The sequence below is a fragment of the Gallinula chloropus genome (assembly GCF_964237585.1).
Source record: "Gallinula chloropus genome assembly, chromosome: 5".
Lineage (NCBI taxonomy): Eukaryota > Metazoa > Chordata > Aves > Gruiformes > Rallidae > Gallinula > Gallinula chloropus.
The window spans coordinates 44275469-44299243 of NC_140090.1; the positions used below are offsets into that span (position 1 = coordinate 44275469).

Below are 23775 nucleotides of genomic sequence, written 5' to 3' on the forward strand. Positions count from 1 at the left end.
TCAAGGGGAACCCAATACGTCTTGTAATATCAGGAGACTTGCAAAATTATTTTTTTGTGCTTTCTGCAGATGTATTTGGGAACAAAATGGGAGCCTGACTTGTTTATGTCTGCCTGCCTTTGCTAGGGTTCAGCAACAGATTGCTCTGTTTGACTTAGGGTAGGAATCATGAAAGCAGCTGGAGCAAAGACTATAAAGTCTTCAAATAAAACCTAGGATTTCACTGCTGGTTGCTAACGTATGATGATGGCATAGATGAGGAAGCAAAAATGATTTAGGAAGTCCATGGTATCCATGCCGTCACAGTGCCAAGGTAAGATGTACTTTGACCTTCACATAGCTCTTCCCGGGCAACATACCCGCTATGTTGCGTGGCACTTGCTGCTTTCTCCGTGAGCTGCACTGGCCCATCCCATCTTTCCACGAATTCCAGTTTTGCTGGACTATGAGTTTTGAAGGGGAAGTGTTCCTAGTTTACTGCCTCAGAGGAAGGAATACAGCTAACTGGGGTGAAAGACTTAACCCCAAACAAAATCACCAAAGCAAAGCAAAACACCCTGTGTAAAGCTAGTGTGGAAAATGTAAGCATAACCATGTGTATTATGGCCTGGAAGGAACTGCACTGAAGAAGGCTGCTCCCCATGCTGTTGTCGAACCCTTTCCTCAAGTCTCAGTAAAAGCTAATGCCTCAATGCAGGAATTGATAGTTAAACTGGAGTTTCTCCTGTTCTCCATAGGAGCTGGGGCCTTTAGGTGCCACTAAATGGATGAAAGACACGAGGTGAACAGAGCATTTGTGGTAGTTGATTTTGGGGGTGTTTTTAATCAACAAGCTGAACTGACTCATGCTGTAGGTGCCCAATTACCAGCTCTGACCAAAGACAGCAGCCTGGGGAGAAGGCTACAGAGCAAAATTAACATTTGGTAGCAGCCTGCAATTCCCTAGGCTGAATTAAATCCTGATGAAATATCCAATTTCTCTAAATTGGAGGTCAAGGAAGAGGGTAGAGCTGCTCCCCCTTGAAAACAGCTCTGGCTCCACTACCAAGCAGTTCTGCCCTTCCCTAGGGCACCTCCTGTCGCTCTGGTTTTGAGTGCAGAAGAGATGTGCCACATCCCCTTGTATTCTACGTGAGCAACCTCGTGATTCCAGGAGGAGCGGGGAGGCAGTTACCCCTATGCCTCCTGCCTCTGCCCCCTCCTCGGCTCGCACGGTGCTGCTCGCGGGTGCCTTTGTAAGAGCGAAGCCCACGAAGCAGCAGCCGCCTTGCCGCCTCTGCCTGGAGCGGTGCTGCCCTAGAAGCCCCCGGCAGCAGCGTGGCTGCCCGGGCAGATTGCCCCCAGCCCGGGCTCAGCGCTGCCCCGGCGGCTACTGCTGCCCCCCGCGGCGGGGCTGCAGGTGAGAGCCGGAGCTGGGGCGGGGGTAGCGGCGGGGCCGGGGCGGAGCGAGGCGAGGCGAGGCGGGGGCGCCAGCTCAGCGCGGCGGCGGGCCATGGCGGTGGGGCTGGAGGAAGCCATCGGGGCGGCGGGGGAGTTCGGCGGCGAGCAGCGGCGCCTCACCGCCTTCCTGGTGCTGCTGCAGGTGAGGCGGGGTCGACCGGGGCGCGGAGCCCCCGCGGGTCCCTGTGCGAGCTCTTCGGTCCCGCTCTTCCGTGTCCTGGGGGTGGTGTTGGGCTCCGGGTTGTGGCAGTTCAGTTTCTCTTTCCCTGGGGGGCGGGACCGGGCTGTGAGCGGGAGGGAGACGCGGCACCGGGGGCCGCCGCGTCTCCCGCCGCAGCGGGCTGCTTGGCTGTGTTTGGCGCAGTGTCTGTGCCCATTCGGGACTCGCTTCTTGACCTGCCAGGCAGCGGGACGGGCATGCGAGGCCCGCCGGCTGCTCCCCCAGCCCCGCCGGAGGGGGTGCGGGTGGCTCGGGCATCCTTCTAGGAAGCGGTGACCCAAGCCGGTGCGGGGTCCGGGGTCCTCTGAGCACCATCCGCCCCCGGCCCATGTGCTCCTCCGGCACTTGGGAGGATGGCAAAGCAGTGCTCCCCTAGCACTTGTGAGGCAGGTAGGCATCGTCTTGGCTTCGCGCCCGCTTCCAAAAGGATTCGGTAGGTTTTGTGCCTTTCAGAGCTTGCTGGCTTCAGCGGAGACTTAGATCACAGACTCGGAGAAGTTAAGCGTGTGTTTTCCTTACTTCTATGCACATCTTCCACTTTCAAGAGTGCCTTCTGCTGAGCGGGAGGAAACGGGGCCTGCCGGCAGCAACTGGTTCTGCATCTGGGTGGGGGTTTTTTGTCTCTTATGCAAAATGGTACGCAGGGTGCTGTCCTTAAACAGCACCCGCGCCCCCATGTGCAAGCACTTACCTGTTTCGCTTGCCTGGTTTCTTTGTGACACGTTTCCTCCTGCTAGCACAGGTCTGCATCTTGAATCCAAATGTTGTTGGGAGAGGGAGGGAGGTTGTGCTGGTGGCAGGTTTCTGTTTGTAGCTTTTTTATTTTCTGCAAGAACACCCAAGGTGTTCACAGGATAAAATGTGATGCTAAAACAATGTCTGACCTGATGCACCTCCCAAAAGACTTGTCGCCCTGTGAAGGAAGCCATTCTACACTCAGATGCTTTCCATCAGTGGTAGCATGTTGAAAATCACTGAGATGTGGGTATGTTTCAGGTTAATGATTGGGGTTTTTTTAAGCTAGGAGGGGAAAAAAAAGTCTACACGTAAAGCCTGGAAGACATTAAAAACATCTTGATGCCTATGTCAATTAAGAAAGGCTCCATTAATTTGTTTATAAGGATCTTTTTACCCCTACACATTCTGGTTTTCCTAACCGTCAGGTTAAAGGTTCGGTCTCCGCAATGGAAAGAACTAGCAGAGATTTAAAAAAAAATAATACAGTATAGGATTCTTTTTTTGGTTTTGACTTGTCATTACAGGTTGTAGTCTCGGAGTATAGCAAGCAAAACATTATTAAAAAGTCATCTTGGCCAAATGGTTACATCTCAGCTATGAAACTACAATGATGTTCTCAGTATCTTCCTTTCCTGTGCCCGGCTACACATCAGTGGAAACAACCTGAAGAACTTTGCAATGAGGAGGAGGGTGGCAGGACTGAAGCTTGTGCTGAAGGCACGCTGGTATCTCTGGAGTGTTACCTGCTGCTCCCAGCTGCCTTGATGATTGTATCTGGGGATTTCAATGCAGTAGACTGATTGCTTTTTGGTTTGTGATGCTGAGTAAAGGGAAACTGTTAATTTAAATGAAGAGCCCACAGTGTTATGTCAGCTTGCCTTGGGATTGTTTAGGGTAAACAGTTGTGTCTTCTTCTAAGGTATATGTGGCTTGTCAGTCGATGCTTATTGTGCTGGTGGGAGCTGTGCCCGAGTATCACATAGACCAAGAAGAAATTCCTCTGAGCAGAGCTGAGCTTGCCAAGCACACCCACTTTGCGGACAACTTCACATCTATAGTAACTGAGGCAAGTACTTCTGTCTGTGCCTAACAATTTCCTCTCTGCTTGGGATTTGCACTGCTAGCACAGGACACAGCTCTTGTAAAAGCTGAGCTGGGCTTAGCGTAATGTTTTCTCACTCTAATAAAAGTTATGGGAACCCACCCATCTGGTTCTTACTTAATGATTATTTTAAAATTTGAAGTTGTATGGCTAAATTACTAGTTTAGTTTTCCCAGTGTAAACGTAATAGCTACTAATTTATGTTTTGTTTTCAATTTTCTTTACCTTCAGATGTGTTTGAAAGTCGCTACTAATGAAGAATGATCATTTAAGTACAGTGTATAACTCTGGAATCTGGGAGAAACTCCTCCTAATGTGTTTTTTCTCCCAAGAAAAGGTTCAGTTTGTTGTGCCTTTGTGATCCACTGCGCGTGGCAACTTGACCATGCCTTCAGTTTCTCACAGAAGGTACATCTTGATGAAAACTAGTATGAAAATGGAACTCCCGCCCCGCAGTTCTGGGTATTTTAATGCATGGTGAGAGTGGGAGATGGAACACATTGAAGTTGTGCTGAGTGGGACAGAAGTCTGACTCTTCATTCTCACGCCCAGTGAATTCCATGCAAGAGGCTGTGGTTGTGTTTTTGCTCATCCCTGGGCTATAATGGCTCAGGCAAGCCTGAGTGCCCTAAGCACCACTGCCAGTGCCAGGAACAAAAGGTGGTGTGGGTGGCTTGGCCTGTAGTGTGAACCGTCAGGGCTCAGCTGGTTTGATTTCATGGAGCGATTGTCCCTAAACTTGTATGAGGCAGGTTAGTGCTTGGTATGGCTAGTGCCAAACTTTTGCTTCCTTCCTATCATCCCAAATATGATGGCGTAGTCTTGGAAGAAGGGAAAAAAAGTACTGACTAGACATAACAAGGAATTATGCAATATTGCATTGTATTCTCTGTTGGAAATAGGGTTGGTCTGTGTTATTAACCTATTTTCTGAGATCCCCCTTGGGTTTGACCTGTAGCAGGACCCATGATGCAGGGCAGTGTTTAATTTATAATCAGAAATCGGCAAATTTTGACTAAAGCTGTGTTTTTAAACATAGAAGTTGGCATCCTGACTTCCAGAATACATAGTGAGTATTAAGACTCATCAAAACAGATTTCTGTTCCCATTCATTTCAGTAGCTCTATTGTAGGAGTATTTTCTTTAATATTACGTTGTTAATGGTCTTTTCATGGGGTCTTTTGATGCTAGCCAATGTTTTGCCGTAGGCTAGTGGCCTAGTAACCAAGTCCAAGCGAAGAGCAGACATGATGTCTGTTTCAGTGAAAGCAAAATTGATGATGTTCTTGTTGGCAAGCTGAAGTTAATTTTGACAAATATTTAACAAGCTTCTCTTATACAAATAAAGCAGAGGCATTTGTCTAGAAGTTATGCTCTTCATGGGTTGTTGTTTCAGGCTCGTTAAAATAGACATCTTCCAGCAACACGCTATGCAGTGCGTGTAACAGCTTGCAAAAGCCATCTTTTGTTGTCTTCTATACTGAGAGAGAAAGCTGCTTGTTCAAGTTTATTTCCTTTATTTTGGTGATGGAGCTTAAACTGTAAATATTTGGAATGCTGTTCTGGTTTGGCAAGGGCAGTGTTGTGCTCTGGAGCTTCTTCAGTTCTGTTTCAAGAACTGATCATCGTGGTAATGAATTTTGGTTTAACTAAGACTCCTTTAAATAATGGTTCAGGCTCGGTTCGTGGAGAAATGCAGTTGGAGTTGCTGCTTGGTCTGGGATCAACTCAGCCCCCTGCTTTTACAAGTCACGATGCTTAGGAAAGGGAGTTCAGGAATGTCTTGCATCCGGTGTAGAAATTGTCCTTTGCCTTGGAGAAGTCGATATTTATAATTGTATCCAGGAGTGTAAAGTTGTTTTTTCCTCTTGTATCAGCCTGAAATGCACAGCAGATGACAACTGGGAGTTGACAATGTGTGCTAGAGTGCTAGTGTGGAGGAGGAGTACTCGTGCCAGCAGTGCTATGTGCCTCTAGGAGCACCGGCCGTGGTATTTTTATACTTCAAGTTTCCTGTGGATTCATGCCCAGGAATATTTTTTTGTTGGAATCTCCTCGGTTAAGAAACCATAAGTTTTGGGGCTGCATCTTTATCCATTGTGAGAGGGTAGAATCTACTACCCAGTGGGGTACGGTAGAAACCAGCTGCAAATGCTACCACATAGGAGTTTCTCCTTCCCAGAGCATCCAGAAGTCCGACAGAACGCTGAAGTGCTGGAACATCGGGTGCATTAGGCTGAAGAAGGTATCCTTTGAAGGTCTTAAATCTTGTCCTGCTCCCACAACCTGCATCTTGTGGGCTACTGGTGGGTTACTGGGTGGATGGAGCCATGTAACAGAGCTGTTCTCTGTGCATTGCTGCTATGGGAGCTCTGATTGAGTAAAAACATATGTTTCTTGAGATTGCTGTAATTAAATGTCAGTAAATTCCTGATGCTCTGGGGATGTGTATTAAATCAGACACTTCATGGCTGAGGTCTTGGTATGCTGTATTGGATTTTGGTCATGGGCCTCTTTGCTTAGGCTTATATCACTTTCATTTTTTCTTTTTTTTTAATCTACTACTACTTTTAAAAAAGCAAATGAGATTAGGATCCTTCTTCCTTTGCCCAAAGGACATGCTTCACGTGTCATTTAAGTCAACATGATATCCACTTTTTGGGAAGGAAATTTCCCAGTAAATACACTGGGAATTTCTTGAAACACTGAAAAAGCGCGTAAATACCTCTTCGGGTAAAGCTTTGCATTGGATTAATTAAATACTTTTTTGGAAAAATCACTTCTGATTTTCTGATTGCCATTTTTTTTTCCAGAGTCACCGTGTTTGTGACATTAACAGTGTGCTTCTGAGAGTTGATTCTCCTTGTTTGTAGCAGAGGCACCACACAGTTGTGTCTGTGCCTTGCCCTGTCAGGAAATAGTGCAACCTTCATTCCCATCTTGATTCACTGCCAGTTCATTTTCTTCTGACAATTTTGGATTAGGCTCCCTCGGATTGAGAAGATCCTAAAATACCACTGACTGATGTGTAGGTAGATCGTAGAGCTTTTGTAAAACAAAGACATCATTCCATAATCTCTTCCAGCTTCTCTTCACCTCAATGTGTGCATGATGAGGAAGGGCACCAGGGATTACTGATGGTTCAGGAGGCGGGGCTGCACAGCATTAAGTCCTGCAATTCTCAGTGTGCATTATTCTCGTTAATTAATGATTTTTACTACCTGTTCATTGAAATAGGTAATCCTGCTCACTGTTGGAACAGCTAAGTTGTTCACTTCAGACCTTCCTTGCTTTAATAACTTAAGCTCTAGCAAGACAGTTTATCTTGGGAATTGGGGTGTGACTGATTGTACTTATCAAGCTGGAAGCTTTTACTGTATCAGAATTCCTTGGGACAGAAAGTAGATGCGGGAGTCTGTTAGGGAGGAAAAACAACTATAGCTGGCTCACCTATCAAACTTGGAACAAAACTTTAATTGGATATAAAGCAGGAAGTGGCAGGAGGAGGATTTTGGTAGACTTCTACTGCCTATAAGGAAGCCAGCAACTTGGCATCGATACTTTTAACAATAAGGAAATTCTATTATTTTTTTTTTTTGACAGTGGTACCTAATCGAACAAGAAGCCTACAAAGTAAGTCTTGCCTCATCCCTGTTTTTTGCTGGATTGCTTATTGGAAATATCATTTTTGGACCTTTGTCGGACAAACTGGGCAGGAAACCAGTGTATATCTCAGGTAAGGCTGTTAGAATGCTTAAGAAAAACCTTTTATATGGATAACAATCTTTTTCTTTTCTGCCTGTGGGTCAGTAGCTCAGTCAGTGTGTTGCATGGGTATGCTGAGCACCATGGCTGTCGCTGGTGTATCGATGGGAGATGAAGAACAACCTGGTTTTGCTCTGTCACTGTTGGAGCAAAGTATTCCACACATTGCTGAGCCACGTTGTTCCTGATAAAAAGAATTTGGGGTTTGGTTTTTTGTGAGGGGGTGGGCAAGAAGGATTTACTTAAACATCACAAGCGGGTTACTTTTGTCCTGGGGTTTTGTTTTTCAGCTGCATCTGCAGCCAAAAGATCCTTTTCTTTAATGATAACACTGTCTCAGGGGAATGTCACTGCTGGCACTGCAGACCTCAGGCGTGTGACTCCAAACTTATTCTGGTTTCGTAGAGTACGGTTTCAGAAAGCCAAATGTGAGGGACTGGAGACCAAGAGTGTTCTAGATGGCTCCTTACAGTCAGTAACTAACTGTGGTCCCTGCCTTTTTTCTGAGTTCCAGCTGTGTAGGATAAGTACTAATTGCATTTCATTCTCTTTACAGGTCTATTTTTTGATGTCATTTTGGGGTATGTCACAGCATTCGCTCCAAATTATGACATATTTGCAGTCTCACGTTTTTTTGTTGGAATTGTGAATGGTGGAATGGCTCTTGTGTCTTTTGTCCTAACCCAAGAATATGTAGGAAAATCATTCTGGTCACTTACAGGTGGGGTTTGGGAATATTTAATTGCTGTTACTGTGCCACCTATTGTTTTGACTGAATACCTTACATGTTACATTTGTGCTAAGAAAAGGCAGTGTGTCAGCTCAGTCAGATAAGGCTGGTGTGGTTCATCCATGTTCTGTTTTCTGTGGGAGAGGTGCCTGAATAAGGAAGGTGGGATTGAGTTTGATAAGGAGTAAAATGAGGTTTTAGAGTTCGTACTTCAATTCCTAAAACTTCTCATTTTGTATGCTGCATTACATGAAAAAAAAACCAACCCAAACTAACATGTTTTGGTAGGTTCTGCCAACTTCAGAGGTATGCCGTATGGTGCCTTGGAAAGGTACTTCTCAAAGCATCCTCTGAAGCCGCCCTGCACCACACGATGACTTAGTGCCTGGATAGTGGTCTTTGCCACTGCCGAATGTGCTGACCATCCAGTATTTTTAAATGTATTCTTCTGCTGACACTGCCAAGGCTTAAAATAAATCCAATGCTTGCAGGCCAGACTGTTGTAAAGCTGGAGTAGCTCAGACTGCAATGCCTTTTTGGCTAGCACAACACGGGGGAAAAACTTGATCCTAATGCTGACTTGCTGTGGCTGTAAGCATATTTCTCTCATTTCTTCAGTTACCTCATTCTCCTGTTTTTCTTATTTATTGATTTCCTGTGTCCCCCCCCGTCCCCCGCCCACCTCCCCCAGACTCCAGGGAATATAGGAGTTGTAGTTTAGTTATAGCTTTCCCCTTCAAAAAACCAATACAATCCAAAAACTGGATTTTCTTCTTCTCCTGGGTTTGCTCTTCTGACTCATGCTCTCTGTCTCCCACCCCTCCTTTCCCTTTGCCCTGTTGTGTGTCTCTGCTCCTCCCAGCCTTTCTCCCTGCAGTGCCAGCATCCTGAGGGACCACAGAAACAGCCTGCTTCCAGCTGCTTGTTGCGCTAGGTGCTTTCTTGCAGCTCTGCTCAGCTCTTGAGGAAGAGGTGCTGAACAATAGACAGGAGGGAGCTGCTGGATGAAGCTCAGCAGCCTTAAAGGGGATCTCCTGGGTGTGCTGGCTGCAAGCTAGGCTTTGTGAGCAGTAGCAGACTGATTCTAGGTTAGTATGAGATCCTCCTGCATTAGTCTGTGGAGGGTTTGTTCTTTAGGCTGTCGGAGTTGGGAGTTGACCCCGTGCTTATAACGTTTTTATTTTTTGTTTGTCAGCAGCCTGCTGTGACCAACCTGGCTTGTAGCTGCTTTGGTTCTGAACCCAGTCCCTGTACTTCTGTAACGTCCAGTCTCTGTTCTAGCATGCCAACTCTATTTGCCATTACCTTTGTAGATCTAAATAAACCAGTTTGAGCACCTTCTTTTCTTGTTCTTGCCTTTGCTTTTTAGTTTGTAGGTTTCTGTTCACTTCTTGTTCTCTCCTGTTCCCCCTTTATTTTGGAAAGGGGGGAAAACCCCCCAACCCCACCCCTCCATACATCGTACAAAGCTATTTTTCATTGGGTAATCCCATAACACGGAGGTGGTTCATGAGGTGCCTTAAAGATACCTCATAAACCTGCTGGTTTCTGTGGGTATATCATGGGCTGGGTCTTTCCGGGTTCTGCTAAAGAAGGTTTCTTTTCTTTTTTGGCCAGTGATTTCTGTAGTCACCGTTTCAGCCTTGTCTTTCCAGGTTCGTTGACCAATTTGACGTTTGCAGTTGGCATTGCTGTTTATGCTTTACTGGGTTACTGTGTAAGAGACTGGCGCTACCTTGCCTTGGTATCGAATACTCCAGGAGTCATCTTCCTCCTCCTCTCCTTGTAAGTGGCTTATGTGCGTTACGAGAATTAAAAGAAAACAAGCCGCAGCTTCAGTCACTTGTTCTTTGCTGTCACTCGAGAGCAGTGTGAGCAAGGATGATGGTTTTTCTGTACGGTCTTGTGAAAGGAAGGATCAGATTGTGAAGGCAGGAGTGGCTTTAAATGAAGCAGGAGGTCGGGGTTACCCAGAAGACAAGCATGTGTTTCTGCATGCTGCTCCGGTTGTGGCGGCCAGTGCTGCAGCTGTGTGCCAGCTGTCCAATAAAACCTGATTCCAGCTCTGCCTGGGGAAGTGACGGCATGCTGGAGGCTGCAGGCTGGAGCGTCGGCCAGGAGCGCTGCCTTCTGCCAAGGAAGGGCTTCAGCACTGACAAGTTTTGGAAGTGATCCGACAGGGTTTGAGCATTCATTCTCGTGAGATAGCACGTGTTGCAAAGGGGGAAGGTAAGCGAGAGGGCTTGGAATAGCCTTTTTCCTGCGGTATCTGTGTATCGACTCGCTTTCAAGGTCTGAGCACTGTTGTGCTTGGTTGCTCCCATCTGGAATTTCCTATGTGCACATTAACATGAGAGTGGTTATGAAACGCATCAGAGTTTAAGGAGCTAAGCGCTAACTTTGGCCTGTGGTGTTATGAAATGTTTTTTCAACGTGTGAATGGATACACCTCAGTGGTTTCAGCTGGAGAAGAAATCACAGTATTAGTGTAGTATGGTGTCTGTACGTCAATACAGGAATGTCTAATGTACAGTACAGGCAGGAAAAATACTCTGATTTTTGTTTCAACTACTCTTTAGATACATCTGATCTTCAAATAAGTTATTAAAGAATATGTGCCACCCCTCTCATCCCCCCCTTCTGCCCGTAGTCAGGGAAAGCAAAGCCTCTGGACTAAGCAAAGAAGTTGTGCTTAATGTATTGTCCTATATGGTGCTCTGCGTCTGATGGAAATACAATTGCTTCTCCCAAATACCAAAACTGCTGGTATCGTCAGAAGTAATGGAAGATTACTTTGGTTACATCTCTCTGTTAGGAATGCTAGAGAAGGTAAAGGTTTGGTTGAAAATATTACATTTTTATTTTATGGCTCTTATAAAGGCAGCAGCACACTCTACAACCTGAAAAAAAGCAGGAATCACGAACTGAAGTTGTGGTAAACAAGGATTTTCTGATTATACTTGTAAGACATTTAGAATTTATGCAGGCAGTGATCAACTGGTGCTGGAGCCTGAAAAGTAGTTCCCCAGTACAATTTCTTTCCTCTTCTTCCACTCCAACTCAAAGCCCTTCCCATAATGGGGACGCTTGGAAAAAATATAATCTTTGTGACAACAAAGATTTTTCTGGGCTGTTTCGGTAATTGGTATTTGAGTTGTGTCCTGGATATTGCCAGTGTAGCATTCCCCGAGTCAGCTCTGCACAAGTCTGGGTTTAGATTTAAACTCCTCTAACATGGCCGAGTGCTTAATCAAGCACCTCCCATGGTCCTTCCATAAAGTGAACCTGAGCGTGTGGAGTTTTGTAGGCAGAATGGTGCAAAAACAATGCTTTGCTCTGAATTCTGCATTGGCACTTTCTTAAGTGTTGGTTTGCAAAACTGGAAGATTGATTTAGGAAAGAAGTTGTCATTGCTGACTTTCCCGTTCTCTCCTCCTAGCATGCTCCCAGAATCCCCACGATGGCTCTATTCCCAGGGGAAAACGGCAGAAGCTGAAGATGTGTTGCGATACATTGCCCTCGGTAATGGAAAAGAGAGATTAAATCTAAAATTAAAACCAAATGCAGGAGCTTTGAGACAGGATGAATCAACACCTGGTATCCTAAACCTAATTAAACACCCAGTCCTTCGGTGGCGAACCATTGTGCTGATGTACATCTGGTAGGTGTATCACAAAGATATTGTGAATGATTTGGGCATGAGGCAACAATTAAGATGTTTTTATCCTTTTTCTTTTAAAAAAATCTGTCCTCAAACTGAATCATACATTTGCCACTTGCTGGCGGTCCATGACCATCTAAACTGACGTGCTGTTAGGTTGCTATTTCGTTATTATTGCTGTTGCCTGAATTTTCAGCGTGTTACTTAAGCTGCTTCAAAACCTACTAAGAAATTATCTGATGAGAACGTGTGTACATTGAGCAAAACGAGAAGCTGAAGCAGAAATTAGTGTGTGTTTCACAGAATCACAAGGTTGGAAAAGACCTTTAAGATCATCAAGTCCAACCGTTCCTGTCCTAAACCGTATCTCTGAGTACCTCATCTACCTGTCTGTTAAACAAACCCAGGACTGGTGACTCAGCCCCTCCCTGGGCAGCCTGTTCCAGGCCCTGACAACTCTTTCAGGGAAGAACTTTTACTAACATCTGATCTGACCCTGCCCTGGCACAGCTTGAGACCATTTCCCCTTGTCCCATCTCTTGTCTCCTGGCTGAAGAGACCATTGCACACCTCTCTACACTCTCCTACCAGGTCAGTGTAGGCAGTGATAAGGTCTCCCCTCAGCCTCCTCTTCTCCAGGCTGAACACCCCCAGCTCCCTTAGCCGCTCCTCATAGGATTTGCCCGTCAGCCCCTTCCCAGCCTGGTTGCCCTTCACTGGACACGCTCCAGGACCTCAATGTCCTTCTTATGGTGAGGAGCCCAGAACTGGACACAGTACTCGAGGTGTGGCCTCACCAATGCCGAGTACAGGGGAACAATCACCTCCCCAGACCTACTGGCCACACTATTTTTGATACAAGCCAGGATGCCATTGGCCTTCCTGACTGAAAAAACAAAACAGAACTGGTTGGAACCATTGAACCAGTTTTAGGAAGAAAAGGACTATGTGGTAGAGAATTGGTAGAGATTGGTAGAGAATCTGGGCTAAGGACGTGTCAAGAGCCCAAACATTAGAGGGGTTCAGCGGGGGAAAATGCCAGGCAAGATAAAATACCGATGGCACAGGTTTATATTAGGTGCTGGCTTGAAGTAGTGCAACTTGGGGAAAAAATGATCACCTCGAAGCACACGAGGCCTGGACACAATGTGTTAGCAAGCAATGGGGGTGCGGAGGGACCCCTAGGGTGAGGGGGGTGTGTTGGGTTGTTGCTACAACAGCAGCTGTTGCATGTGGGCTTGAGCTAAAACCTGCTGGGTGAATGGCTCCTTTCCACAATGTTGTGGACATGTTTCTTCTTCAAAGTTGAATGACACTTAAGACGATGGTCAGGATGTAGAGGACAAAACTCAGTAGTTTGTGCGGGGTAAGCAGAGATGAGCAGGACATGGCAGAAGAGGTTGGAACATCTTTAAGACACATCCAGAAGCATCTTAGACCCTTAAATTGCTGGCTAGTGAATACCAGTAACAACGGTGATGAGGAACAACGCAAAGGGTTCTTCACCTTCTGGAAGAAGATGTGACGATGCTGCGTTTCTGTCTCTGGCCTTGTTAAGCTACAGTGTGTAGAGCTGATGGAATTGGTGTTTCAGCGGTTGTCACCTGGCACCACACGCAGCTGTGATGGACGGAGGATGAGGATGCTCTTCAGCCTGTGTTGGGCGACACCCCTTTTCTGTGTCGCTTGGCCCACATTCTGCTTGGGCAACACAGGAGTGACTATGGAATTTGATTTATTCTTGTGTTAGTGATGTAACTTTTATGGTTATTTTTTAGGTATGTCTGCAGCTTTGTGTACTACGGGCTGACTTTAAATGCTGGTGAATTAAGAGGGAATCTGTATTTAAATGTGGCTTTGTCTGGTCTTGTCGAAGTGCCAGCATTTCCTCTCTGCATGTTTTTTATTGAGAAATCCTGGTAAGCCAGACTCACTTCCTAGACTTCTGTGTTTGTTTGTAGATAGTCTAGGAAAGCATTTGCCATTTTCTTAGTGAGATATGTTGCTGTATTTCTAAATGGCATTGGTTCTTTGGGGAGTTACTCTGCTGCAGGAGTTTCTGCCGTTGGTACAGAAACAAGGCTCTGATTTTGCTCATCTTTTGAGTTACTAGACATGAGCTTCTCAATGATTAATGTTATTGGGAGAAGAAAAAGTTCTGTGTCTCTGGAAGAAATGGGAGTAGCCTAGTTATTTAGGTATCTACAGCTTATCTATACCTCTTGGATACTTACTTTGGAAAGATTGATTGTTTTTATGCTGCCTACCACCTGCAGTTGGAAGCAGTTTTCAGCATTGTTCGCTTCAACTTCTTAAGGAGAGCTTGGAACTAAGAGCGGCCCTGCTTCTGTGAAGGCCGGAATGATTGATGTCTGAGTGTGTTCCCCCTTTTCAGTGTATTTGGTGGCCATGCTTTATTGTGGGTACTTATTTCTGAAGGCTGAACAATCTGACCACCCAGAGCTGCTCAGGGTTTCATGCAACCCGCAGTTGAGCATCTGGGTGATGGGACTTTGGTCTCGCTGAGGTCAGTGGCGAAAATACCAGTTGTAAAAGGGAAACGCAGATTAGGGAGCACCTGTTTGGTGGCACAGCCCATTGCCTGGTGCAGTACAGGGAAGAAGAAAGTCTGAGTTCTCGTTGCTGAAATAGATGGCTTCTCAAGGCTAAAAATTCAATAATTTAAAAACTAAAAGGGAAAGCTTTGTGTGAGGGCTTTGTTGCCCAGAACTAGGAAAATAATGCAAGATTTGAAGTGCTTGACAAGGTACAATAGATTTATAACTGTTATTAACGCTGCTGTGTGCTGTAGTTGGTATTTCTGCAGACAAAAAATGCTGAAGGACTTGGTTTCCATCTTTATCTGGGTGCCCTTTTCCTTCTAGGTCTGGAAGACGTAAAACTACGACATGTTTTCTGATATTTGCTGGATTTGCCTGTACGTTTACCATGTTTTTACCAACAAATTCTGGTAAGTGTATGCTGCAGCTGAAGAAGGTGTTCGTTGATGTGTGTAAAAGCTGGCACAACAACTTAATCACTATTTCCTGACCTGGCATATTGGGGCCTAAAGCCCTGGCTGTCTACACCTCTCTCTGTCTCTTCCTTCGAGGGCTGGTCAGGGAGCCGGCTCTTACCTATATCGCATTTAACTTCTTGCAGGCATAATTGGACCCTGTTAATTGACTAAAGATTGTCTAACTGCAAGCCTTTGGCTCTCTGTAGGCCGGACCAAGCGAACACGTTCTGCCTCAAATACTGACACTGCATTCATTTATTGCTGTCGAGCAGTTCACCATCCAATCCTGGATTCGGTAGGCAGACTGCAGCACCATGTTAGCTTGGTTGGATCTTACAGTGTGAGATGCCAAGCTTAGCTTTGCGTTTGTTTTGGTGGCATGTCATATTCGTACTGAGGTTTCCCTGAAATAAAAGCTTAATTCATTGTTAAAGAAACCACTAAAAAGCTTAAGAAAATATTTTGTGTTAGAAGACTAGGAGTGGCAGTCCGAATTGCAGCGTGGAAGCTGTAGGGATGACAAAAAGCTTGCAGCCTTTCTTTATCTCATGCTATGTGTAGCTGCAGTGTGTGTGTACAAGCACAGGTCATGCAAACAGTGGAGTACCATCAAGTGCATTTCTCATCTTGAAGGGTGTTTTGTTTACCCACATTGTCGAGGACATATGCATACCTTTTGTGTGGTGTTTTCACTCTTTTTCTACTTCAAGTACAATGTTTCTGTGCTACTGTTTATTTTATCTACTGAGAGTTTGTGTCCATGTTGCTCTGTGTTTACATTTCTCTTAGCACTGCTTTAGTAGACATGCTTTAGCCATAGGTGTTTGGAATGAGCAACACTAGGAATGTGATGACAAAGGTAGCATTCTGTAGGTTGAGTTGAGCCTTAACAGCTATAAATGCTGCCTGGCATCAATTTCAAATTGATACCAAAAATGTCCCAGGGAGAAAAACAGACGGAGACAAAATATCCTGTAATCCTGTTTGTCGGGCTTGTGTTAACTCAGCTTCTCAGCTGTTTTGTTGCTCCTTTTATTTGAGGCAGCTTCTTGCTTTGTTTCAACAAGTTTGCTCTTTGCTTCTTTTTATATGTTTTAAAGCAAAATGAAAGAAAAGCAGTAGTGACTAACTGGGATAGGGTAATAATTCCTGCTAAATTTCAGGAAATCTTCAGTGTTTTCCAGTTGACTTGACGTTAAGCCCATTAAAATGCCTTGCTCTCCACTGTGGTACGAGTAAGTCTGGTTCTTGGCTCAGAATGACCTGTGTCAGTTAAGCAGAAAGAAATTAAGCTCCAAGCATAAGGAAGATGAGTCACTTGGGATGAAATGAAAATTGTTGCATCTCTGGTCACCCCCTCCCGTTCCTGTTCTTATACTTGTCCAAGTCTGTATTCTTTTAAGTTGCTGATAAGATCCATGATTATTTTTTTTATTACGGGGATTTAATGTTCTAATGAGATTTCAGGCACTTACCTCTCACGTCTGTAACCTTAATTTGATTTCTAAATACCTCTGCAAACTTGTGGATGAGAACCTGAGCCAAGTAATTTCTCCTGTGGAATAAGCCCAGAACATTTCCAATATTAATGATGCAGACTGATTTGGAGACTAAAAATCTCTCAGCGGTCAAGTAAAACCTGATATATCCCTCAGCTCCTCCTTCCCTTATCACTTGGAACTTGTAAGTTAATTCGCATATCTCATGGAAGATAGTGAGGAGGGGGAATGGTGCTGCGAAACGCCTTTTCTCCAAAAGGATGCTGTAAAGCACAGGGACATCTTCTGTGGGGTGTGTATCTAGCAAGAAAAGGAGCCTTCCAGGCTGGGGGAACTAGATTTTTACTTTTTTTTTAGATTTATTGGTGTGTGCTGTACACGTAACTTCTTGTGACTTGACAGGCTTTTCACTGAAGAGGGAAAGAAAATTTGCAGTTCTTTAAAAAAACCCAAGCCATCCCTTGTCTCAGCTTCTGTTGAAGTTGGGTATCTCCTTTTGTGCTGAGAACTAATCTTTTTCCCTGGCGGATTTTTTTTTTTTCTGGAATAAATGTAAAGACTCCTTTAGTTTTGGAGGTACTGCTGAAGTGAACGCTTACTCATGAAGGTGATAGCCAGAGGGAGAATCTGCACAGTGCAAATGAGACTGCTGATGGCATCAGAACTTAATCACAAAGTAAAGGCTACTTTAGAAGCTCTTAAACATCAGTGCTGTTTGTTACCATTCCCTCTGTTTTACTCCTGAATTCGAAAGATCAGTCAGATTGTTTCTTACCAACAAAACTCCAAAGCGACAATATAGGAAGACAGTACAGCTCTGCCTGTCCCCAGAGTTGGAAGCCGTGGCCTGGCTGTCCTCAGGCAGTCATGCGCATACCGCTGCTACGGGTGTTCAGGTGAAAGGGTGCAGGCGAAGTGTGACACGAGTGTTAAAGGCACTGCTGGATCCAGCGAAGGACTCTGTAAATGGTGACCAGAATCCCCACAGGAGCAATTTCGTTGCTCCTGCATGGCATCATGTTGTCTAGATGTAAGGAAACTAACGGCCTGTGCTGCAAGAATTACACAAAACATCTTTTGGATCTCCAAGGAAAATATTAACTACTGTGTCTGTGTCCCCATATGGTCAGCCTTTGGCCTCCCTGAGGGGGCGGGGACCAGGAGAAATCTGCACTTGGGATTCCCTCCTGAGCTTGATTTCTCTCTCTAGGTATACTTTCTTCTTCTCTTTCAATAGCAAGGCCAGCAGTAATACTACGTTCCTAAGGCACAGATCGGCGGTGTTGGATTTAAGTCTCCCTGGGAGACAATCAACAGGCTTGAAAATACATTTGAGAATTACAAATCTCTTCCTGACCGCTTCATGTTGGGTTGACTGAAGAAAAGAGATGTCCCAGCTCTCTGACAGCACCTAGAGTGGGGCTCTGAGGGCCAGGTTCGCACCTTTGCATCTGGCAACTCTATGTAATATTGCAGTTCTTACCAAGCATCTGCTCTGCATGAATTACACTAGTAACTGCAAAAAAATGCATCATGCTTAAAGAAATCAAATTTTTGGATTTCAGTTTATGGACAAATGAATTTCTGTTTCAGCTGACATAAAATTGGGCTTGATCGTATGAATAGAACTGAATATATTCAAGGGCCAAATTAAAAGAAAAGCAATTGAGAAGCAATTAGACTTCACCATTACTTAATGAATGTCATTTGATCCAAACTGAAACATGCTGAACTCAGTGCTGAGGAAGAGGACCTGAAATAGAGCTAATCAGAGCTTTTTTCTTTGTTCATGTGTTAAGAAAAATATTCAATTACCTTTTTATTTAAATAGATGGTGCCAACACAGCCATAACCACAACAGGGATAACAAAAGCCAGATTTCTTTTGGACTTTAAAAGATGTGCACTTCAGTTCAGCCAGCTGAGCTCTGTCTCTTAGTAACCTGGGCTGCCTTGGCATTTGCTCTTTCCAGTTACAGACCTGTCACATTTGAAGTCCAAACAGGATGTCCTTGGGCAACAAACAAACTTTTGAGGTTGTTTTTAATCTAATAAATTGGTTGGAGAGGCAACATTGTCGGTTTGTGCGCATCAAAAATGTGGTTACCCAGTAAGTTACTTGGACTGTAGAGCTGGAAGTTCTCTGGAATCTCTCTGGGTGACATTTTCTTGTTCCTAAATAGCTGCATGTATCTGTTCTTATGCCAGCTCTTAAAAAGGTTGAGAAGAAATGAGATGCTGCTTTTCTTCATGTAGCTGAAAAACTTATGGATGAAATGTTGCTTTTGTGTGGCACTCTGAGGATGGGATGTTTGTGACATGGTGTAAAACGAAAGAGTAAGAGAACAGAGAACTTCGCCTTACAGCTTGTTTTCTCTTTCCCAAAAGGTTTGCTCCTCAGTCCCACCTTGTTAGCTTTGTGTGGAAAAATGATGGTCAGCGCTGCTTTCAACATCGTTTATATTTATACATCTGAGCTCTACCCAACAGTGCTGAGGTAATTTCACAGAGCTTCTGGGCAAATGAAAACGCTTTTCATCTGCAGCAATGCTGGTAGCTGGTGTGCTTCAATAGTTATCAGTAGCTGCTCCCGCCTGAAATACCACCATGAGTTCTCTGTGTAATTAAGGCGGCTTGAAAGGGCTTCTCCTATTAACCACCCGTCTTGCACCAGGGTGCTTACCTGGGCTCTTTGTGGCAGCTTCCTTTAGGTCTGAATCCAGAATAAAAATGTGGAAATGGACTTTTTACACGGCAGCACTGGGCGCTGCATTTATTTCTCGCTTCTCCTGGTTACAGGGTGGAAAACCCAATGTAGCAATGTGCGTAAGCGTGCGTTAACTTTGTCATAAGTGTGGACTGTGTGGTAAGGACTATTTACAGTCCATATGTATGCTTGTATCTCCCCTGCAATGATGTTTGCCTGCTGAAAAACAAAGAGCTTTTCTATAGCTTTGTCACTTCATTAATTATTCACAACGTAATCAATTTCAGTAGTTTCTGTATGGCGCTGATCCGCTTCACGCTGTTTAATTAACAAACAAGTGGGCTAGCACCTTAGTTTATTTTTTATAGTTCTCCCCAACTCTTTGTGAGGTTACTCTCTCTTGGGCTGTCCCGAGTTTAAACCCAAGATAAGAAGATACGATAACATAGTCCTTGGCCTTCTCAGCTCAGTCTAGGTTCCACGTGGGGCTGTGTAAGCGCACGTTCAGGATTCAGGCTGTGTTGCACTCGTTGCTGGAGAACAGCAACAACAGAACTTGTGCAAAAATGGAGCCCTCTTTGGAGAGGGCACCAAAGTTGAAACTTGATGTAGAGTAGGAAAGCATCCTAGGAGATGTCTCCTGTAGCAGTTAGTGAAGATGGGGGCATAAATTGTTTGATTCCAGGTTGCTGAGTCTTTTGGGAGGGGATGTGGGTGATTCCTTGGCTTGGCTTTCTTTTTTTTTGTTACTTTCTCTTGAGGTTCACAGATCACCAAGTTAGAGGCTATCACAAGATAGGCTGTGACTCAGGTTTTTTGGAATAAAACTTGTGACGATGGAAGTGGATTGACTGTTTCTAGATACCAAGCTTATGATTATTCACAATGGTTTAGGTTTAATATTCAAGCCCCAAGCTTGCTGACTGGAATTGGAGGTGGTGGGTTTGTTTTCTCCTGACCAAAGTCTTGTATTCTTTACGGCATTTTTTTGGCTTTTTTTTTTTCCTCCTTTTTTCATAGAATCCCAGAGTGGTTTGGGTTGGAAGGGACCTCAAACCTGGCCTTGAACCTTGCCAGGGAGGGGACAGCCAGAGTTTCTCTGGCCAGCCTGTGCCAGGGTCTCACCACCTCATGGAGAGGAATTTCTTCCTAATATCTAATCCAAATCTCCCCCCCATCAGCTTAAAGCCATTTACCCATGTTCTATCCTTATAACCAGCCCCTCTCCAGCTTTTCTGTGGCCCCTTCAGGTACTGTCAGGCTGCTGTAAGGTCTCCGTGCAGCCTCCTCCAGGTTGACCGACCCCAACTCTCTCAGCCTGCCTTCCTAGGAGAGGTGCTCCAGCCCTTTGGTCATCTTCATGGCCTCTCTGGACTTGCAGTGACAGGTCCGTGTCTGTCTTGTACTGGGGGCCCCAGAGCTGGATGCCGTACTGCAGGTGGGGTGTCAGCAGAGCAGAGGGGCAGAATCCCTTCCCTCACTGTTCATGCTGCTTTTAAGATTTTGGCGTTTTTTCTCTTCCTGTCCCCTCTGCTTTTCTGGAATTGAGAATCCAGGAAATTAAATCTGAAACTGTTTTCTCTTCTTGGCTTTTGCTGGTTTCACTGTGTTTCCGTTCGTATCTCCCCAAGTCCTTCTGAGGGTCTGTGCCAAATAGGTGACAGCTCATGTCTAGCATGAAATAGCAGTGCTCTGCTTGAACCAAACAAAAACCAAAGCCGCAGCACAGTGCTGCTTCCTTTGAAATTCTACACTAATATTCAGTCAAAAAAGTAACTTTGTCAAAGATACAGCCAGCCAAAGTAGACAGTGCCAGAATAAAGAGAGATTTAAAAATTAGCAACTTAATGAAGCTGCTTGTGTTTAATGATATGGCAAATCGTTACATTAAACCATATGACAATTCCTCACATGTGACCGTATATTTAAAACCTTCTTTTGTTTTGGTACTTGAGTTGCAAATACTCTAGTTGATGCGGGAAAAGCAGTGGTGGGTTTAATTTAAAGCAAAGCATCAGCACCATCTGGTGGTCTCTGCAGAGGCTTGTAGTGATCCTGCCGCTGCTCCATCTGATGAGACCTACCACTGCAAGGTGGGGGAGACTATGTGAAATTAACTCCTTTGTCATTTACCTTTTTCCAGTTGGATGTTTTGCAGACAGATTAAATGTCTTCAGTATTACCACTGAGGAGAGCATACCTGCTTTAGGCTGTTCTCCTTTTTGATGCATCTCTAAAATACCTGCTGTGGAACAAATAAAAAGTTTAGAAGACAAAACACTGCTGTTGGTGCATCTCCAACAGAAAGGAAGACTGGCTTTGGAAAGAAAAATGCCATCATAGCTCTAGTAATACTGTTGGGAGAACAAACTCGTGGGGTTTTCTTATGAGAGTGGTTGGAAAATGGCAGCATCCTTGTATGTGATGGGTGAAACCAGAGTGGGGCCATTGGACTGTCTTGGAGAGCACTGGAAATCTTATTTACTCTTTGCATACTAGGGGAACTCTTGCATTTTTTATCATATCCTTGACTTTGTCTTATGGGGTTTGGGCTGATGTTGCCTCAGTGTGAGGAAGCGTGGGTTGCTGTCTTCCCTTTCCCATGACGATGTGCTGAGGGAATCGGTTGCTGTGTTTGTGTTTTACACCAAAGTCACTGGTTTCTCATCAGCTCCTTCCAGCATGTTTCCCTTAACCTGTGCCCCCTAAGGGGGCCTTTAGGAAGGGACGTGGGGGTGGGTGGTTTTGGTAGGCTAGCGAACCATGTTGCCGCTCTGCTTGTCGTCTTTAGTCCTGTTGCTGACCTGCCTTTGGAGAAGGAAAAGTAAACAGGGTGAGCAGGAGCAGCTCAGCTCAGTGGTGTGACGGAGGATGATGATGAACAAGAGGAAGCAACAGGGATGTAGGGAGAAGAACGGCCACTGTGAGCTGGTTCGTGCTGCCTCAGTTAGTACTGGTGCCCGTGTCAGCCTCTGTAGAGGCTGACACGGCTCCGTATTGGGGAGTGAGATGGAGATGGGGGGGTTTGCATTTGGTAAGGAAGTGACAGAGTGAGGATAACTTTCTCTGGAGAGGATCCAGCTGGTCCACCCCATGCCTTGGCTATCACAGCCTAGATGGGGTTTAAACTTGTCTGAAAATTGAAGGGAGAGCAGAATTCCACAGCTCCCCTAGTGATGCGTTCAACCTTTACGCTGGCAATTTTCTGCTTGGAGGTGAGCGCTGGCTTCGCAGCTGTGCAACCTGAGGTGGCAGAGGAGAGGCTGCTGCCAATGACCTGAGCTGGAGATACCATTTGGGGCCTTCTGCCTAAAGATCCCGCCACACTTTGAAATCGTTCCCTATCTGGTACAGCAATGTCCGTTTTAATTGCCCCTTGTGGTAGCTCAGAAAACCTGTGTTCCAATTTTTGTGAAAGATTGTGCAACAGGGTGGTTTTGCTAGGGGTTGAAAGGGGGTTGCTGGGGGTTGAAAGGCTTGCTAGTGGCTACCTTGCTAGTAACAAGCTGTCAAAAATAGAGTGACTGCTGGAGGTCTGTAATAACTTCTTGTTTTTTTCTTAAATAAAGACTATTGATAATTTCCAATGGCGGGGCAGGGGGATGGGGGGAATTAAGTTGGTTCCAACAGTGGCACCATGTTTATACGTGATTTGGTTGTGTGTTCTGAACCTACAAATCTTTTCATCCTTCATTTAAAACAGGAATGCTGGCTTGGGTGTCTGTTCCATGTCTTGCAGATTTGGGGGTATTTTGGCTCCATTCGTGCCATCTATGGTAAGATTATCTTCTACTTGTTACATGACTCAGATTTATTAATATCTCTTCAAAGCAATTTGCTGGTTTTGATACCACATACACCTGTATTCTTTGAAAACATTTGGCTTGATGAAAAATTAAATAATATTCACTCCATTTCAGGAATTAATGAACAAGATGTTTAAAAATACCTGGTAGTTTAGGGGTATTTTTTACATAATCTAATGTTCTGTATTACTATTTTATGTGTTAGTGAAATGAATGTCATGTAATGCATTTGGGCCTGTAAGGCTCACTCAGTATCTGAGTTTTTAGACACTTGATCAAAGCTTTCCTAGGAAGCTGTTCCTGGTAAGTGACACTTACTCGTTTTCATCGTTCTGCTGGTATGTAGATGACTGCTCGAGTTGCTGCAGTGAAAAGCTGTAGTCTCTAGGTTTTGACTGCAGTTCATATGGATTTTAGGAACAGGAAATAGTGCTGGGTTTTTACTATGGATTTTTAATTTTAGAAAACTCTCAGCCCTTCTGTACCATTTGTGGTGTTTGGGATCAGTGGACTGTCAGCGGGATTCCTGACTCTCCTTCTGCCAGAAACACTAAATAAGCCAATTGCTGAGAGCATCGAAGATGTCCAGAGCCCCAAATACCACGTGCTTAAAAGCAAAGAGGCAAGTAATTGATTTTTTTTTTTTTTTACTCCTTACAGTAGCTCTGCGTTATCCTCCCCCTCTGTCTTATGCAAGCCATGATTTAGTGCATATTGTGTAGATTGTACATCAAGTCTTTTAAAGCTGCCTTCCTCTTGTGCTCAGCGGGAGGTACACTTATTCTTTGTTTGGCTCTTACAGATGAAAAGGCTAACAGCTTTCACCTGTCTGTATTACATTATCTGTAAATATTTTGGTTCCTTGAAGGATAGGCTGTTTACAATAATCAGAAACAAATGTGTTCAGCAGCGCTTGCATGCTTTTACAGTAAAACAGCTAGGCACATCTTTCCTTCACTTGATTGTGCCCTTTTGACCTGTTTCGTAGTGGAACACAAATCCAAAATTAGTGTATATTGGTGGAAGTGGTTTACCTTTCACCAGTCCCCTGGGTTAGTGCAATCTGGAGTGTTTTCCTGTTGCTCACAA

At 44.8% G+C, this 23775-nt stretch overlaps 1 protein-coding gene across 1 annotated transcript; it reads left to right on the plus strand.

Moving 5' to 3' along the window:
• Positions 1–1492: 1492 nt before the first annotated feature.
• On the plus strand, positions 1493–23423 carry LOC311192505 (solute carrier family 22 member 15-like; the record flags this gene model as incomplete). Its single annotated transcript, XM_084264989.1, is given in 14 exon segments — positions 1493–1582; positions 3318–3464; positions 7104–7236; positions 7822–7986; positions 9651–9780; positions 11435–11656; positions 13435–13575; positions 14052–14073; positions 14075–14144; positions 14147–14183; positions 14542–14627; positions 18562–18670; positions 22584–22656; positions 23150–23423. Coding segments are annotated over 14 exon segments (1596 nt in total). The 3' UTR covers positions 23321–23423.
• Positions 23424–23775: the final 352 nt, after the last annotated feature.